The sequence below is a fragment of the Serinus canaria genome, chromosome 4A (assembly GCF_022539315.1).
Source record: "Serinus canaria isolate serCan28SL12 chromosome 4A, serCan2020, whole genome shotgun sequence".
NCBI lineage: Eukaryota > Metazoa > Chordata > Aves > Passeriformes > Fringillidae > Serinus > Serinus canaria.
In genome coordinates this window covers 17,762,733-17,781,407 of record NC_066318.1, presented here as the reverse complement: position 1 = coordinate 17,781,407, position 18,675 = coordinate 17,762,733, and the positions used below count along the sequence as shown (strand labels likewise).

At 45.9% G+C, this 18,675-nt stretch overlaps 1 protein-coding gene across 1 annotated transcript in view; it reads left to right on the top strand.

The window, feature by feature from the left end:
• Positions 1-17,022, top strand: part of LOC103816498 (vascular endothelial growth factor receptor kdr-like) — a 125,968-nt gene extending 108,946 nt beyond the window's left edge. Inside the window, exons 27-30 of the mRNA XM_030228894.2 lie at positions 668-792; positions 1,028-1,106; positions 3,611-3,705; positions 11,742-17,022. Of these exons, the coding sequence (XP_030084754.2) occupies positions 668-792; positions 1,028-1,106; positions 3,611-3,705; positions 11,742-11,946 (504 nt within the window). The 3' untranslated portion in view covers positions 11,947-17,022. The remainder of the gene's footprint in view (positions 1-667; positions 793-1,027; positions 1,107-3,610; positions 3,706-11,741) is intronic.
• The last annotated feature ends 1,653 nt before the right edge of the window (positions 17,023-18,675 follow it).

The window sequence follows — 18,675 nt, the reverse complement described above, 5'->3', positions numbered from 1 at the left end:
GAGTTGAAGAGGGCCCAGTCTGCAATATGAAGAGCTTGTGAGTTTGATTCTATAACCAAAGTAAATTGAGGAGACATAAAAATCAAGATAAGGGAATAGGGCACTTAACTGCTTCTCAAAATTAAAAACAAAAAGAAGCACAGGGAAATTTGGACAAATAGTTTCAGGAGCTAAAGGCAGAGTCATTCCTGAGGATTGCTGCAGGGGGGTAATGACAATGCAGAGCTCATTACCATGTGCAGCAGCAATTCCTGGGAAGAACAAGAAATTAAATCCTTTCAGGCTCCCATTTGAAGGCCTGGCTCTTCCCAAGCTCCTGAACTTGAACAAAACCAAGCAGTACACGGGCCATTGCTTCTGAGCTGAACTGGAATATCCCAGCCCATGTTCAGCCACCCCACATCACAGGGTTCCCAGAGTGCCCCGGGTCCCTCACAAAGCCTCCTGCAGTCATTCTCAGATGAAATGTGCATTTTAACTTCCATAACTTCCACAGGGTGTGAGGAACACGAGACTCACCTTGAACAAACACCACAGTTAAGTTCAAGCACTATTTAGTCCTTTCTCATCTCAAAGCTCTATAGGATACAATAACCTCACACATCTGAGATGCAGCACAAAATGAACTTTACCAGCTTTGTGCTCTTTTCTGTTTTTAATTTCATAGGATGGCAAAGATTACATTCCACTGAACATCACCTTGTGTCCAGATGGAGAATCCAACTCCAAAACCTGCCCTGTGGAAGAAAACTTGAACAATGGAGTGAATCGCTGGAGTGCAGTAGAAACTGGGTAAGAAAAGCAGATACAGGGTGGGGGGAAAGAAACATTTCACTGTCTGGTGTCCTCCCTTAATATGGCTGGTGAAAGAACCAGAGAAGTTTGTCAGGGTGTTGGATATTAGACACAAGAGGTGACAAAAGAGAAGTGGTCCAGGAAACTGGGCTGTGTGAGGAGGCAGCTGAGCTACAATGGGTGCAGAATCTGCCTGGGCTTTGTGCTGACCCCTTGACTTTCCTGCTTTCAGAAACAACAGCAAGAAGAGACCCCTGAGTGTGAAGACATTTGATGAGGTGCCAGTGGAAAAGGAGAAAGTGATGCATGAGGTAAGAGAGGTGGCTGCATCCTTCCCCAGCAGGTTCACAGATCACCAGAAACACTCATTAGAGCTTTTGGAATCATTTGGTAGGAGAGAACTTTAAATCAGGCAGAAGATTTGGCTCTGGCACCTCACACCCAGGGCTGTGTGACAACAAAGAAGGACCTGCATTTCTCTTAACAAATAATTTTAAGAGAGGCTCACATGTGATTGGCCTGGCTTTGATCAGGCTAAGGGGCTGTATGTGACATATTTCAAGATGTTTTTCCACCATAAGAAAGTGGCAGCTCATTGAAAGGAAGCTCTTGGAGGGAAATGTGTCCAGAACACATTCTGGCTGGCCAAGACAGCCAATCACTTGGTGGGGGTGAAGGTGTTCACTTCTGGGTAGACAAGAACAGGATTCAGTATCCTGGTCTGGATTCACACAAAGAGCTTAAACTCTGGATTTTCCTCACTGCAAGTGAATGTATTTATTGCCAGTTTAATGCCATTGCAGGGTGGGAGAATGTTAAAGGGTTTAATTTTGCTCCAGGGGAAAGCAAAGGTTTGTTTTGTGACAGAATGAGGGTTCTGCTTGTTGGCTTCCTCTGAATGGGTGGGATTTTCTTATTTAAAAAAATCCCCAAGAACAACTCCTGAATTCCCTCTGTGGTCCAGGCAGCCCCTGGCTGCAGCTCCATGTTCTGCCTCCATGGCACCTTCTGTGTCCCTCAGGAGGGACCTCTGTAGTGCACAGATGCTCCAGGGGCATCAAAGTTTCCTGAATCCCTCAGGAATCCTCCTGACTCAGGAGGAGCAGCAAAGGAAAGCTCCAGCTGAGAATCCCTCTTGGACAGAGCCATTCCTCAGAGCAGCTCCCTTGGGAAGGCTGAAGTCTGCAGCTCCAACTTGTCCTGGAAATATTTCATGTCCTTGACCAACACAGCCTGTTTGTCATTTGTTCTCTGCTGAGCACAAACTGAGGCCCATTATTGCCTTGTATTTTCCCAGACGGAATTTCTGCCTCTTTATCAGTGCATCTCAGGGATTAGCAGGCTTAGAAATTTCCCTGGCTCCTGCATCTTCCCTCTTACAGGATAAAATCTGTCCCTGTGAATCACACAAAGACATTTGCTAGATCAATGCAGTCTCAAGAGATTACTGCTGCCAGCAGGAGCATTACCTGCCTAAGAGCTCCCTGTTCCTTTTCTAATAAACCTTTACAAGAGGGGGAAAAGTTTCCCAAAAGGGTGATAATACATCAAGAGATCAGAAATAAATGTGATGGTTCAACAAGGCTCTTTTAAATCCAAACCAGTGTGTGATCTGCTTTTGGACAAAGTAAGTGTACTTTGATTATTGAAGTTTTCTTAATTATCAACCCTGAATAGTCATTAGGTCATTATTTCAAAGAGCTGCCTGAGCTCTCCAAGTGCTCCACCACACCTTCCTGCCATTGTGCAATTATCTGCTATCTCTGTGGAGATTCTTTTAGCAGAGAGGTGTAAGCAAAGTGCAGAGCAGCCCCCAGATAAACTGTTCCTAGAGCATGTGTTTGAAGGGGAAACAGTCAAGATAAAATCCAAAGACAAGCTGGGTTTTACTGAGGGTTTGACAGACCTCATTAATTCAGGATTTCACTTTATACTTCACAAACTCACTTATAAACTGATCTTATTAACAACTGATAGATGACCAGAGCATGTATAAAAAGGCTTTTTCTTGTTATTTATGGTTTGATGAGATTATTTTTTATATCTTGACTGGCAAAATAAGACTAAGTAGAATTTCTCTTCTATGTTGAGGGCTTTTGCTGTCTTGGTTCTGACAAGTGCACAGATGTGCAACTTTCCAGCATCACAAAATATTTCAAATGCAAAGAAACACCCAGAGCATTTAATGTTATTAAATAACTTAAAATGGGGACTGTGATGTCTGTGTACTTGCATAAACGTAGCACAAAGTTTAACTGCAGCCTCAAGTGCAGCAGAACACAACCCCAACTTGAATCAAGACAGTTTTGTTGGACAGCTCATAAAAAAATCCATAAAGGCCAGGGCCATCCATCTTTACACAGCACTTGCACTTACAAAATGCTGCTGAACTTCCACTTCCTTCAAATCCCAGTGCTTCTAATTGTGTATTTCCAGTGGGTATTTAAGGAGCTTTTCCTTGGAGGAGCCCAGCCAGAATTATTGGATATATTCTTTATGAATCTCAGTCTATTCTTATCTCAGCTATCCTACGTACATGGTGCCCATATGTCATGCTTAATATCAGTTTCAGATTCGAAAATGTCAAATTATTTTTTGATATGTTCATTTTAAGGGTGCTCTTTGGAAATGCAGATCAAAAACTTTAATGTCATAAAAACAAGGGAAACGTTCCCAGGCTCCAGAGCAGCATTATCAGGAACACTTGGATAAAAACTGATAAGGCCTTGATAGAAGAACATCCTGAAGGACTGGTGGCTCCTGCAGCAGTCCCAGGTTCAGCTCTCCCTGATGTTCCCTTCCTTTTGCTCCTCAGGAGTCTGACAGTGGGATGGTGCTGACCTCAGAGGAGATGAAAAGCCCCAAGAGGTTGGAAATCCGTTCCTGGCCCTATGGGATCATGGCTCTGGCGTGAGTACTCTGGAGGATTTCTTTTTCAGACAGCTCTTCCTTTCAGAGAAATGCTTTTGAAATGTGCAGTTTTGTTTCTGCTGCCAAAAGGAAACCTCTGGATATCCAGGCAAGCCAAGAGGAGATGAACTCTGAATTTCAGCCCCATAACCAGAAAACCTTGGTAATGTGTTTTAAGATCAAGGGGCAGCAGATTCTGCAAATGGGAGATGAGAGGAAGAAAAAATGAGAATATAGAGGTGAAATTTAGCTGTTTGCTCACTGGCTCCTGAGTGTTCTCTGTTAGTGATGGAGCAGAGTTTGAAGAACTTGATTCATGAATGCAAAAGCTGACATTTGTAATTGTACCAGTGTGTATACTGAAGTCAGACAGAAGGAGTGGCATCCTTGCAGCTCATGGTATGTGAGTAAACTCAAAATGCTTGTGCATAGCAAAGAGCAGTGCCTTCACCAGAGCCCTGATTGCTTCATCATCACTCTGAGACAGAGCTGCAGAGAACTCCCTAAATCCCACCACCTCTGTAATCCCTGGGTGGTTTCTTCACACCTGGTTTACAAACTGAGGCTGGGACAGGGTTTGCTGTTTGTTTATCCTCTCATAGTACAATACAGATGATGAAAAGCAGATTTTTACTTTTTTGCTGACAGTTCTTTGTATTTCAGTAACAACCACACAGGCAGAGGTGACCCAGTAGTGAAAAACTTCTCCACCTTCCTAACAATTACCCATTTTACTGATTCAAATGTCAACATGTGGAATTTCAAAGAATAGCTGCTCAAAATACTAAAAAATATATTATTATATAGCAATGAATTCCTTGTCTAATCAGTTAATTAGGCTAATTACCACTTGCCTAGAGTTTTCTCTGAAATCTACTGAGATTTGTATGTTTTCTGTGTACTGAGGAACTCCATGACCTTTCCCTGCAGAGCAGATAAACTCTTCTTGCTTGTTCTACACCAAGTCACCCCTTTTCTGCACTAAAGACAAGTGAGGGATGAGAAGAAGCCTGTTGCACTTCTGGATATTCTGTGAGAGTTCCCAGGAGAGGGCATGGTCAGAGTGTGGCAGTTCTGGAGAGGCTGACTCTCACTCAGAGGGAAAAGCAGATGGAAAGGGCTTGCCTTGTCTTCTGATGCTTTAGAGCATCAATTCCCTGATGTTTGAGGGCAGGAAAGGAGGGAAAGGGAGAAAGAGAGGAGGAAGAGGGAAAAGAAGAGAAGGAAAAGGAGAAGAGGAGGAAAAGGGAGAAGAAGAGGAGGAAAAGGAAGAAGAAGGGAAGGAAAAGGGAGATTTCCTAAGGAAAGGTGGACAACACTAACAGGAGCATTGGAATGCTGTGGATTGTGCTGGATGGCAGTGTGGCCTCAGAAATGTCCCAGCAGTATTTTCCCTGTAGCAATGTCCCAGGGCTGGACCTGGTGGGATTTGCAGAGATCCTGATCCATTTCCATGTTTTTATCCCCTGCACACACCCAGAGCATTCCTGCCAGCACAATCCATTGCTATGGAGACCAAATGGCAGCAGCTCCAAAAACAGGAGCTCAAATGTCAGGAGCTGCATTACTGTGATGCTTCACCTGGGCTGATTCACCTCTGTGCTGCATGATGTCACACTGACACAAATCCAGCAGCCTCCCTGGTGGGATTCATCCCTCTGAGGATTTCTGTCACCCACCCCTGACAGCTTTTCCTTATTGCATTTCTCCTGTTTGGATAAAGAGTTGGCAGAGGAAGGTTCCCCCTCTGCCCCTTCCAGGCTTTCTCCTGAAAATCTGAGAAGTCAGCCCCCAGCCAGATGTGGAAACACAGGACTCCCTAACAGCCTGTTCTTTAGAGATTTCCAGGAAAACCTTCTGACCTGCCAGCAGGGCCACTGGGAGTGGAGGGGAGGCTCTGTGGGGGCACTGAATCCCTGCCTGGCCCCACCACCTGGGCTCTCCCACTTCCACTCAACACTTCCATGGGGATTCCTGAGCCCTTCTGTGCCAGCAGAGCCTGTAAGAAGCTGTGCTGTTCTCCTGCTGCCACAGCACCCACAGAGCTGTGGCTCTCCCTGGCACATCCTTCCCTGAGTGTCTGAGCTCCAGCTGAGGAAGCTTTCTTAGCTTTCTTGTCAGCTGCCTTTTTTTTTTTTTTTTTTTGAATCTTGCAGACCCTCCTTGGCTCAAAGAGCAGCTCCAACAGGGCAGAGCACCCCAAAGATCTCTGGGTTGAGGACAGGACACCCCTGGGTGCTCCTGCAGTGACAAGTGGCCAAACAAGGCTCAAAGCCTGTGGAATGATCTAGAGAGGTCAGAAGGGAGTGTGGGTTTAACAGGGGAGATAAAGTCACCCTTGTTAATGGTGTATCTCTCTCTATCAAAAACATTTACCCTGGATCCTTTTCAAAGTCTTTCTTTTCTAAAACAAAACTGTTCAAAGGCTTAGCATGTTTTCTAAACCAGGGTGGCTGCATTCATTATTTTTGCCAAAATCTCACTGTTTATTTATCCTGCATTCATTCCTCCGTTGAGTTTAAAATTTGCCAACAGCACACACCATGGAGTGTCAGCGTCAAGAGTTTAGTGAGGATGAATCTGATACTCTGGGCCTGGGCTCACTGTTAGGCTGGACTAACCAAGTCTGAGCTTTTCCTACTGCCTAAATAGAGCAGGAAAGTTCTGAGTGTTTTATGTTGCTGAAGTAGAAAGTCACAGCAGTAGCTGCAGTGAGAGATAGAAAGATTGGCTGGGATAACAACACTGGAATCAGCATTCAGGGAAGCACAGGGAGCACAGGGGATTTAATGATGGGCTGACTCTGGTGTCAGCTTCCATCTCATAATATTATCAGGCTACTGCCAAGCACTGCTTTAAAACCCTCCAGAGACTCTATAATCAAGTTATTGTTTAAGATGACAAAAGGTTTGGTATCTGCTCAGCTGTCCTCCCCCAGCTCTTCTCCTTCTCCCCCAAACCCAATCATCCTCTGCTGCTCAGAAATCCCTGCTCTGGTTCTGGCCCAGCCCCACCAGATCAGCTGAGGCTCAGCTGATCCTCTCTGGGCTCTGGATGCTGCACCCACATCCCAGCACTGGCTTTGCCAAAGCAAGCTGGGCCTAAGGCAAGGCAGCAACTCTGAAATGGTGGATTTTGCTCAGCAACAGCAGACATTCATGTCCATTCACACAGAACACAACAAAAACACAGCCAGGATTGGGCTGGAATCCTTTCTCATCTTCTCACAGAAACGAGGCATGGAAACATGTTTGCTCCAGGACAGAATGGAGCTCAGAAATAATAAATACATTTGTTCTTGTGCCATGCAGCACCTTGCACTGTTACCTGACCTGAGGTCTCCAAACTAGAACCAGGAATGAGCAGCTACTCAGGAGTTATGTAAAGCACTTTTTTCCAAGGATTGTGCACTGTGCTTACAGCAGCAAGGACTGGAAGGGGAATTGACTGCAGTGGTTTCCACCCCACTGCTTTTGGACAGGGACAGCTGAGCAGCCTGGCCACACATGTGAGGGGACACGAGGGTGGCTTTGGCCTGGGAAAACTTTATCACCTGCACTTTGTGTTTGAAAATGCTTCCAAACAATGAATTCCTGAGCCCAACTCCTCAAGTTCTCCTGCCAGCTGAATGCTGATGCACTGCTGTGCCAGAGGGGAGCCCAGGATGAAATTCCTCCTGCACAGCAGTCAGTGGAAAATGTATTAAAGCAAACTGTGAATCAGTCATAGCTATCAGAAGGAAAAAATAACCCTTTTATTTCTTTAATTGCTGAAAAATTAAAATTAAAAAAAATCCACCACTCTTACTCTGCGCCTTATTAAACACCTTTGAAAGCTCCTACAAAGCCCTGAAGCTCCTACATGTTATTAGGAGAGGTAGTCATGAGACAAACTGCTCTACTTGGCAGCAGTCAGCCCAGTTTCTCATCTTTCCCTAAACACAGCCTCTGAACATGGCCAGGCTTCCTACATGGACAGAAAGTCCACCAGTTTTTCTACTGACAGCAAAATACTTGGGTTTTTAACTGCAGAGCTGTAGGAGCTGCTGCACTTGGGGCAGGAATCCCTCCCTGCTCAGGGTGATTTTCCTGCAGCCATCCTTCTTTCTCCACAGTCCCTTTCAAGTCATTGACCCCAAAATGTAGATTAACAGAAACTGCCTCCCTCTCACATGAAATAAACAGCTCCACTAATGGTTTCCCAGCTCTTTGATGGTTTCAGCATTTTTCGGTCTCCAAAATCTCTGGGTTTGTACAGTAGGAAGAAAAAGCCTCAGCAGGTCACTCAGGCTTTCAAGCTACTGCAGGATTATCCTCTGTGCTATCTTCTAAACAACTGTGGTGCCCTCAGAAAACTAAAAAGTTTGTGGAAGATTATTTAATATTCAGGCTGTGTCCCCAAACAGGACACCATGGACAGGACAAACAAGGTGGTTCTCAGGGTTGTCACTGCAATTTGTGACAAGTTTGGGTCAGTGGGCAGCTGAACCCCAGCTGAATGTTGTGGTGTTGCCACTGACCCTCAGGGCTGGGCCATGCTGGGGACACTGACAGGGGAGCCTGGGCTGGGACAGTTCCAGCCCTGAGCAGATCCAGCCAAACTGATTCACCCATTTCTCTCTGGTGGGCTCCCACAGCACTGCAGGGTCAGGCAGAGCAGAGCAGGGAGGAAGCACTGCTGGGCAGGGCAGTGCCAGGAGAGGCCCTGAGCCAAGGACTGGCCAGCTTTAATGAAGTCAGTCCATTCCATATCCTCTGGAGCTGCACAGCTGTGATTGCCAGTGCAGCCCCTCCAGTCAGAGGCTGCTTGCTGGGGGCTCAGGGAGAAGGTCCCTGCCAAGGGGCCAGGCCAGGAAGGGACTTTTGGTGACCCTGGAGCCCCAGGCACTGAGCACAGCCAGGGCTGGGCTGGGCTCTGAGGGCTGGGGCAGATCCTGAGCACCAAGGACAGATGGAAAGGGATGAGCAGCCTCATCCCCAGCAGCAGCACCTGCACATGCACAGCAGGCTCTGTCTGTGACAGCAGCATCAAAGGGGAAATGCAGAGCCCCACAGAGAGCTTTAATTAGGAAATGCATTGAGATGAAAGGAACAGTACTGGGAGTTAATTGCATGTGGTCTGCCATTGGATACAAGTGACACAACTTCCTTCTGACCCACCCAGCAGCTATGTGTCTCTGGAGCAGAGAGGACATTCAGGAGTCCTCCAAAGCCCAGCCTGATCTCAGCAGCAGGCAGAGTTATTTATTCCCAGGTATCCAAACTCCTGACCCACAGGGGCAGGAACCCAACAGGAAAACTTGCTGGGAGTCTACAGGGGGCTGCAATTTTCCCTTTTAACCCTAATAACTCAGAGATGCAGGGTGGGGGCCAAATTAAAGTGATACTTGGGGGAAATGAATTTGTAGAGAATTTTTAAAGTTTGACAGTAGGTTTATGTAGCATGTGTTTGTATGTAAACTTTGAGATAAGAAATGTTGCCTTAATGTTATGGAATAGGATAGACATTGTTGAGAGAAATAGAATTAGAAATAAGTTTTAAAGGATGGTTTTATAACTACGACTAGATACTTTAGAGAAATAGAACTATGAAAGATGTATTGTAGTAAGACTTATGAGGGGTAATTTTAAATTATTAGCTTTAAGGCCCTTACAGTATAGTGATACTCTCAAGCTTCCAAATTAAACTGATGCTCTCAAGCTTCTCCCTGTCTCCAGTGAAAACTTTAATAGCTGGCAAACTGGAAGCCAGAGCATCCATGGAATTGTCTGACACGGGCCAATGGAACTGAGCAACAAGAGGAGAATTCCATAAATAAACAAAGTTGTGGCTGCATGGCTCATGTCAGGGAAGTTTAGCTGCAGCCAAACTGTGTGTGTAGAGAATGGAGAGCTGCCAAATCTGTAGGATACAAAAGGAGTTTCCACTCCTGTTTCTCTCTGGACAATGAGGTAAAAGTTGTGAAAGCACAGGGTGCTACATTTTTTGTTGAAGTTCTCAGGGTTACTGTTTATTTTAGAATTTCTGCTCTGCCTCTCCACAGATTTGGTTCCAATGCCTTGTGCAGGTCTGAAAGCACAGAAGCAGCAGCTTTGCTGTAAAAGCTGCAGCAGTCCTGGAAGCCAGGCTCATTCTGGGCATGCAAGACGTGGTGGGCTGGCTCCTGCAGCTCAGGCTCACTTCCCAAAGCTGGAGGTGCAAACCTGCCATGGAAAGCCAGCCCAGCACACCAAAATCAGAGCCTAAATGAACCAGCCCATGTCCCAGTGCAGCTGATCAGAGCTCAGCTGTGTGCTGTGACTGAATCTGGCTGCACAAGAGCTTCATGAGAGATGTACAGAACATGAGCACACATTCTGTAGGCAATTCACAGGTGGAGCCTGCAGGCTGCTCCTGTGCCTGTGTACACAGCAGGAACCACTGTTCCACTCCAGCCAGTGCTCTGAACACCTGGGATCTTTCCAGAAACAGCAATTTTTTTTTTTTTTTTTTTTTTTTTTAATATAGTGACACTGGTTCTGTCAGCCAGTGGCAATATCTGCAGCTTGTGGGAAACCTGAAACTTCTGACAGGTTCCAGACTCAGAGGCAAGAGAACACGACTTGTAAAGTGCCAGCAGCAGAACCCAGCAGGGCAGATTTACCCTTTCCAGCTGAAAGGAGCTCTGTGTGGCCATTCAACCTGCTGCTCTCTGCTGCACCATCCAAAGAACATCACACACGCAGTTCCTGTCCTGGATCTGCTATTTTCCTATTCATGGCTTTACTGCCCTGCCTCCAGTTGCTGGGTCTGCCTCCTGCCTTTGGTTTGTTCCCTGGAGCAGGAAGTGGCTCTGCTTTCTTCCTAAAGCACCCCAGTGAGAAAATGAGCAGTGCTGGGGACTGGAAGCACTGCAGAAGTGCCAATAAAATGAGTGTAATGAATTCTACAATTATTTGATGAACTGTTGACTATTCAGATTTGGTTTAGGGTCATTAAAATGTAACTTGATACTACTTTAAACACATATGAAGCACACACACAAAGTGCTTGGGCACTGCCTGATTTTTAATTCTCCCAGGCACCTTCAAGTCATTCTGAGCTGAGGCTTGAGCAGTGCTGTGACGAGTCTGGAGCTGAGGTTCCTTCCCAAGAGCTGCAGTTCAAGGGTCCTGAGCAAAGTGCAGCAGCTCAAATGCCACTGTCACACTGGAATCCTTTAGAGCACCCCTCAGTTTTCCAGGCCTCTTCCAAGGAGCTGCTCAGTGTCCTGCTTCTGCTCCATAGAAGTGCAAACCAAGGTTGACAGAACATCCTTTTTAAGGCAGCCTGTGACAGAAAGAACCTTTTGAGTTCTCCACAGCCCTTGCTGTTCCTCGAGGTCACCTGGTGACACCAGTTTCAGGGTCCTCCTGCTTTTAACCCTGAGGCTGCTCCATGTGATGGAAGTTGCTCTGCCCCACCCTCCATCACCTGGAACAGGGGAAGACAGGAAACAAAAGCAGCTGGAATGCTGCAAAGCACTGCCCTTCAGCAGCCCCTGGGTCAGGAATGTTAAAGGGCTGGGGAATATAAAAGGGATTTTGCCCTGCACTGCCTGAGCGTGTTCAACACACGCTCCTGCTTTCAGTATCAGTTTAAATTAGGGTCTGCCAGAGATCATTCAGAGATTTCATCCCATATTATGCCTCAAGAAAAGTCATAGCCTTCAGTTCTGCTTTCAGAAAAGTCAAATTTTTACTGACCTGTGTCAGAACAATGAGGGAGGATATTACTGTGTGTACAGGACAGGTGCCTTTACCAGTGAGAGATCTGTAGTGCACTGAAATGTGCTGAGCTGAAAGGACAGGGCAGCAGAGCTGGAATTACTCCTACATCTACTTTTAAAACACAGAGTTATTTAAAATACCTCAGTTCCCTCATCCAGTCAGCAAAATTGTCTTACAGAGTACCACAGAGGTGAATTGGTATTTTTATATATTTACTTCTTCAAGAAATCATTTTGACCATTGGTTACAGAGACAGGCTGGATGCATCCCCATGTTTGTTCCCAACAGGAGGAGAGCTGTCAGCAGGAGCAAGGAATCCATCCTGGCTGACCACGAGACTGTCAAGTACCAGCCAGCAGTGCAGGTGGAAGAGGACACCATGGAGTTCCCCCTGGAAGACTCTGTCCTGCTCCCTATGGATCCCAGCCTGGAGTGCCACAGCCCTCCTCCAGATTACAACTCTGTCATGCACTACTCTGCCCCCCCAGTGTAAGCAGTGCCCTCGGGGGCTGCAGCTCAGCCCTGCCAGGCTCTGCTGTGCCCCCAGGGAGCCTGGGTGAAACAGGAGGGAACTCTGCTGGGATAATGCTTCACATGGTTCTTCTGGCACATCTCAGATGGGATTAGAAACAATTTAAGAGCATCTTCTCTCTTCTCTTTAAAGGCCTATTGCAAGATCTGCAGTGAATTAATGACATTGTCTGTCAAACATAGTAGGGGCTGTAACCCTGAACTGCTGCCACTCCTCCCCCTGCCTGGGGCTGTTCCTTGGCACTGCCAGATCCACAGGTTCCTACATCTCCACTTCACCCCGTGAGGGCCATGCCAAGCTGGTTGGGAGCACAAGACTCAAGCTGCTGGCCCTGACACATCCTGCAGGGATTGGTTAGGCCAGTGCTGGAAGGGATCTGTTGAAAACAGCAGCACATGAATGTTTTGGGTTTGGAGAAAAGCTGAAACGCCCTTCCTAACTTGGGATTTCACCTCCTGTAAATATTTCTGAAATATTTTGCAATCCAAGCTATTTTGGTTACAATTTAGATTTAGTAATTTCCACTGCCCAGAGGATACACTCCTACAGATGGCATGGCCCAGGCAGGCTGGTAGTGCCTGTGTGCCTGCTCTTTGGGCCAGCAGGGCACACAGGGTGGTTAAATCTGAGGCCCTGGGCTTCCCCTTGTTCCAGCAGCAGTTTATTCTGCAGACATGCAATAGGGAACCTTGCTGGAGATGCTCTGTAATGGCTGCAAGGCAAAATCACTGCCTTAAGTAAGAACCTTCTCAACTCAGAGAACTTCCCAGCTCTCACACACCATTGTGTGAATGTGCAGAAAACTCTCAATACCAGCACAAGAGTTACACAAAAACTCACACACACCCTTGAGGCACCAGCAGGGCAGCAGCATTTTTATGTTTCCTTTCTGCACACAGGCTATTTACTAAAACAACACACAAAACAAAACAAAACAAAAAAAAGCATTTCCTCTGGATTCTGTGGGGGTACCCAAGGGTTTGACCCTGGGGACACTCTCCCTGCTAAGCTGCAAGCCCATGTGACACACAATTCTGACTGTCTTGCTAAGGTTAATACTGGTATCAAATGCAAACCCTTCCTGGGTTCAGGGTAATTCAAAGCTGGAATGTTGCAGCAGGTCTGAAAGGATCACAAATTCTCCCATGTGAGCCAGCGACAGTGGGTTTGCCCCTACCCCAGAGCTGTGGGTGGCAGGGACTGTTGCAAGTGTGCCCAGGTGCCCTGTGTGCCCTGTGTGCCCTGTGCATCATCACAGCAGCCTCACAAATCAGCAAATAATCCTTAGCCTTTCATGTGCTCTGTAACAATCAGAGTTGGCTTTAAAATTTAGGAAGGGAAAGGTCTCCAGGTTGCAAGGAGAAAAAACCAGGATGAGCAAGATGTTCACTGACAGTGAGGGCTGTAACCTCCTGAGTTACAAACTGATCTGCAAATGGCTCCCTGTGCAGTTTCCTCCAAGATCTGCACAGCCCTTTCCTTTTCTCCCTTGATTTGACTTCTTCAGTGGAAAAATAATTTTTTTTCATGATTCAGACTAGAGGGGGATGAAATCCAAGCCTTGCAAAATGATGCTGTTACCTTGGCAAAGACAGCTGCACGCCCTCGCAGCAGCAAGGGGAGTTTTCTGGATGAGTGCTTGCAGTGGGCTATGCTGAAGGAATCACAAACAAGCCTCAGGTATTATCAAAGGGGAAAACAAATCTCCAAACCCACCCCATGTTAACTGTGAACTCTCAAGCATCTGAAGGATGGGCTCTGGGGAACTGCACTGCTTCTTCTCCTTGACTTCAGAGTCCCTGATAAATCACCTGCAGTCCCTCCAGAGCCCCCTGCTCATAGTGCACCTGCTAGAGAGGTGTGGGCTGTAGTTGCTTTATGGTCATTTTGCACTGCTTTGTATTTTAGTACCTATGTATTAAGTAGAGCTGGTCAGAGAAGAGAAGACACTACTGGGAAAGAATTCTGATGAGCCCCAGGAAGCTCACTGGATTGGTTTTTCATCAGACACTAGTAGCTATCTATAGCTCTGATCAATCAACTGATTGATCAATCAATCAGTTCTTGTGGAAATAAATGACTGATGAGGCAAAGGAAGAGAAGGTGCAGCCTGTGTGTGGCTCTGCTGTTGATGGCCTCAGCTGGAGATGTTTGTTACTGCACCTCGAGCTGGAGGGTGAGAAAACAGCGCTGAAAAACCTTCACTGAGGAACTCTGAAATGTAGGAACAAAACCTGCAGGTGTGCTCTGTGCTCTGAGGAACTTGGGAAGCTCTGCTGGGGGAGCTGAGCCTCTCTTTTCCCTCCCCTGAAGGATGGGCTGCAGGGCTTCTCCAAGGGTGAGGCACAGGAGCAGACCATGGGGAGCGGGGCCCTTCTGGCTCTCAGTGACACCCAGCAGCCTTTCTGTGCCACCTGAGGTGGTGGCACAGGGCACAGCTCCAGTGCTCCAGCTGGTTAAAGCCCTGGTTGCACTGAGGGCTCCTCTGCAGTGGCAGAATTGAGAACATCCTGAGCACATCCAGCCATGGAAGGGACTGACTGGTGTTTGGGCAGCTGTTTCCAATGGGATTTCATGGAAGATTTTTTCCTCCTTATAGTAAATGTAACAAGCAAAAGTATTGCCTGAAAAGTATTATTGAACATATTCTATTTTATTTACTAATATTTTGTTTGTCCTTCTCTTGCCTCCCTTAATTTAATTATTGTTCTCTTCTTCCAATGATGTATATAGTGTACCCTGTAGCAACAAATACAGTATTTCATTTATATGGTAAAATTTGTAACATTTTAGTCCAAAGAGAAAGAACTACCCAGATGTAACAGAGTTAAGTATTGTACTAAACATTTCACTAATGCTTGCAGGCCAGGCTCCAGTTTACAGTGCCCCACTAGTGCCATGGCACAGCAGCTCTCTTGGCTGGGAGTGTCTCTGCCTCTCACTTCTTCTCCATGTTATTTAGTTCCAGTTAGGAAACAGGAATTTGGAGGAATTTGGCAGGTGTATCTCATTCCTGGAAGTGTCACCAAGTGCAGCATGTGTTAAAGGTGAGGGATTCCCACTGTCTGGGTTTTAATTGGAGGCTGGTGGATTGGCTAGAGGATCAGAAGGGGTAAATTGTTTAAATGATGTGATGTTTATTATTTTTTCAGACTTCTCAGGGATTCTTACTTGACTCCTGTCTGCCAGCTGCTTTCTCTAACCTGAGCTAGTGGGATCTGTATTAACATGTACCTTTGTTTCCTTTGATGGTGCTCACTCCTCCTGCCTTTGTGCTCCTGGAGGCCCAGAGAATCAGGGCAAAGGAGCTCCGAGCTCTCCATGGAATTGTGTTGTCTCTTCTCCAATAATCACCTCCCACTTAGGTGTCCAAGTGCCTTCACCTGCATGTTCTTGTTCAGGCTGGTGTTGTAACAATCTCCTGTATCCTCTTTTCTCTACTTTTCATCTATTTCTTGTCATTTGCTCTCCCAGTCCCTTTGGATTGCTTTGCTCTGCCTATTCCCTAAGATCAGGTGTAGGATCATTTCACTGCTGTTTATCCTGTGCTTGCAGAGGCTGAACTAGATAATCTAAAGCAAGATTTTCACATTAAATCCTCTATATATAGCCAAGGAAAACTAGTTTGTATTAGTTTGTCTGGAAGTCTGTTTGTGTCCTTCCCTGAATAGGAGAAGCTTTTTAATCTACTGATTTTCAATATTGGTGTCTGGAGCAAAATGAAGGCTGGTGACTGTGTGAATGTGATCTTTCCCAGAGTCCTTTCCTCAAACAGTGAGGTTTCTGTAATGTTCCCCCAAGTTATCCTCACAAGAAGGGGATCCCCAGCAAGATGTGTCCCAAGGATCTGCTTGGGACGTCAAGGAAGTCAGAACTCAAAGTCTGAGTAATGGTGTCAAACAAACCCCCTGAGTGCTGCAGGTGAACACACTTAGGGCTCCTGCAGACCTCAGCTGCTCTGCTGACATCCCACTGACACAAACCCTCCCTCACTCACCTGCTTGGCAAATGCCAGGACACCCCAGAGCATCCAGGTGTTTCTGGCACTGGATTTGCTCTCCTGCTCACTGCAGGAATCTCAGCTGCCATGCAAGCCTGCAACTGGCCAGGCTGGTTCTGATGTTTCCTCTCACTTATCCTTCATGTCCTGCCTCACTGCAGATTCCATCTGGCCTATCCCAGCTCTGGGGATGTGGGCTGGGCTCCAGGATCCCTAAATCCCACAGCACCAAGGGGACACACCAGGAACTGTTTGCAAGCAAATAGCTACAGGGCAAGATAAGCTTTATCAGGTTTCCCTGAACATAGGAATTGCTCAGGATCAGTATCACACTCACAGATCAGCCTAGAGGTTTTTCCTTATCATACAGTGAATTAAAAATACAAAAAGCAGCCATAATTCTTTATTTCCTCCCTGAAAATGTAATGTCCAAACACTGGGATCCATTTTCCTGGATTTTTACTACACCACAAAAGAATAGAAAGAATTTTGCCCGTCACAGCACCAGCAGCATCTTACACAAGTGAAATTCAGGGAGGAGTTTGGGATTTGGCCTTTTCAGGAGTCAGGCAGTACAGGGGACTGTGGAGGTGCTGAGCCCAAGCACAGGGTGGTTTGTTTGACATTGTTATTTCCATTTTTGTGAACACAGAATGGAAAACCTGCTGGCCTGGGTCAGTTGGGACCACAAGGGTGACAGGGAGACCAGTGTGGGATGCACTGAGCACTGTCCTGCTCTCCTGGTAGACTAAATTCATTTTTCCTTAGACCTTGAGTTGTCAAAGCAGCCACTGAAAACTGGGAAAAACCAGAAACTTGGGACCTACAGAAATAAACTAAGGAAAACTGGGAAAAGCCAGGAACTTGGGACTTACAGAAATAAACCAAGTGCCATGTTCAAACCACCAGGGAATGTTTGTCTGCCATGTTCCTGTCTGCCTGAAGAATGTATGCACTGAAAACAACGCTTTCTTATGTAGTCAAAAATTGTACTGTATCTATTAACCAAAAAAATAAAAAGATTCTATATTTATACAGCCCAGGGCTCCTCTGTGTCATCTCTTGGTTTGAAAAGCATTGTCCTTGAAGCAGAATAAAAATAAATAATGCAACAGTTTTGAGAGATTTTTGGAAGGCATAGATCTCATCCAAATTTCTACAGGGGGTTCCAAAGTTAGGACAGAAGCTGCCACACTGCTCAGAGGGAACTGCCCACTGCATTTGCTTTAAAGATTCACAGACCTCTGAAAAAAATGGGCAATTTGCTGGAGAAATGCACCAAACCAGCCTCTGCCAAGAACAGCCCATGGAACACAGACAGTGTGTCTGGTTATTTCTAAGATACCTCAATAAATGGGGCTGAGAGAGAAGAGAGAATCACAATTCTGCCTGCTAAGGATAGCCCTTGGTCACCACAGCATGTCAGTACAGAAGTCTGTGAAGATAATCTGCAAAACATGAGGGCATCTGGGGCTTGTTCAGCCTCAAAATTCCAGAGGTTGTGTTCGATTTGGCTGGCCATAATATTCTAAAAAGAACACCATTAAAGAAATACGTCCCAATATGTTACTGAATTCTCTTTTGAATAAACTCTGTACTGTTCAAATACAGACTATTCCATGCTCTCCATTTTTTGTGAAGTTTTAACATTCAGAATGCCAAGGGAAAAAATCTCCCAGCTCCATCCAAGTGCAGCAGACCTGCTGCCACTTTCCTCACCAGCTGGCTGGTTTTTCTGGAATACCAGTCCCATTCCTCTTTCCACTTCAGTGGCACAGCGGGTAACTACCAGCAAAAAAAAAAAAGGGATTTTTTTTTTTTAACATAGTGACAAATACCAGTTTCTACTCCTGGCTTAAAATAAATACTGATATTAGGAAACAAAAAAAAAGAAGTCTGTTAAGAGTTTCAGAGCCATTCTTCCATTAGCAGCCTTAAAAGTTATCGGGCTGTGTATTTTGCCAGTCACATTAAAAACTATGAAGCACTCAAGTCACTTCAAACATTTTAGTTTCTCTTCATTCCCTGTTCCAAACACTCCTAGAAATAAGTGTCTAAATTATACATGTCATTTGAAATGCAGCAATCTCCTTTCATCCCCATAATGAGCAGGAACATTCTTCTCTGGGAACTGAAGGATGTTTCAGTTCCTTACGTAAGGCGTGAGTCACCTCCCGCGGAAACCCACGGATTAAAGAGGGGAAGCAAAATATACAAAATTAACTCTGATTTGCTTTTAGCACCAAATGTGAATTATTAATCACACCCAGCTCGAGTTACACTTGTGGAAGGGACCTCGCTACAGCCAGGCTCGGAAAGGAATTTGGGGAAAAGGACATTGGGAATGCAGAAATGGAAGCTTTGCTCTTGGGTCTCGGCCAGGCAATGTAACTTCTCCATCCCCTATTTTTGCTGGATGGGATGGAAAAGATTTTTGTTTTTTACAACAGTAGCACATAGAGAGGCCAGGTCAGAAAATCTCAGCCTAAAGTATTGAAGCTTGGTGGCTCTGGGTGATAAGAATCTCAGGAGAATATAGGGACTAGCAAGAGAAAGATTTATGATTAAGATAGACAGATTTGGGGGTGGTGACATTAGAAAGCTGAGAAGAGAACCCAGATGATTTCCAGCCAAGTCCTTTTTCCCTCCTCCCATAATCAGACTTAACTTGAGAGGGTTTATAAAGTGCA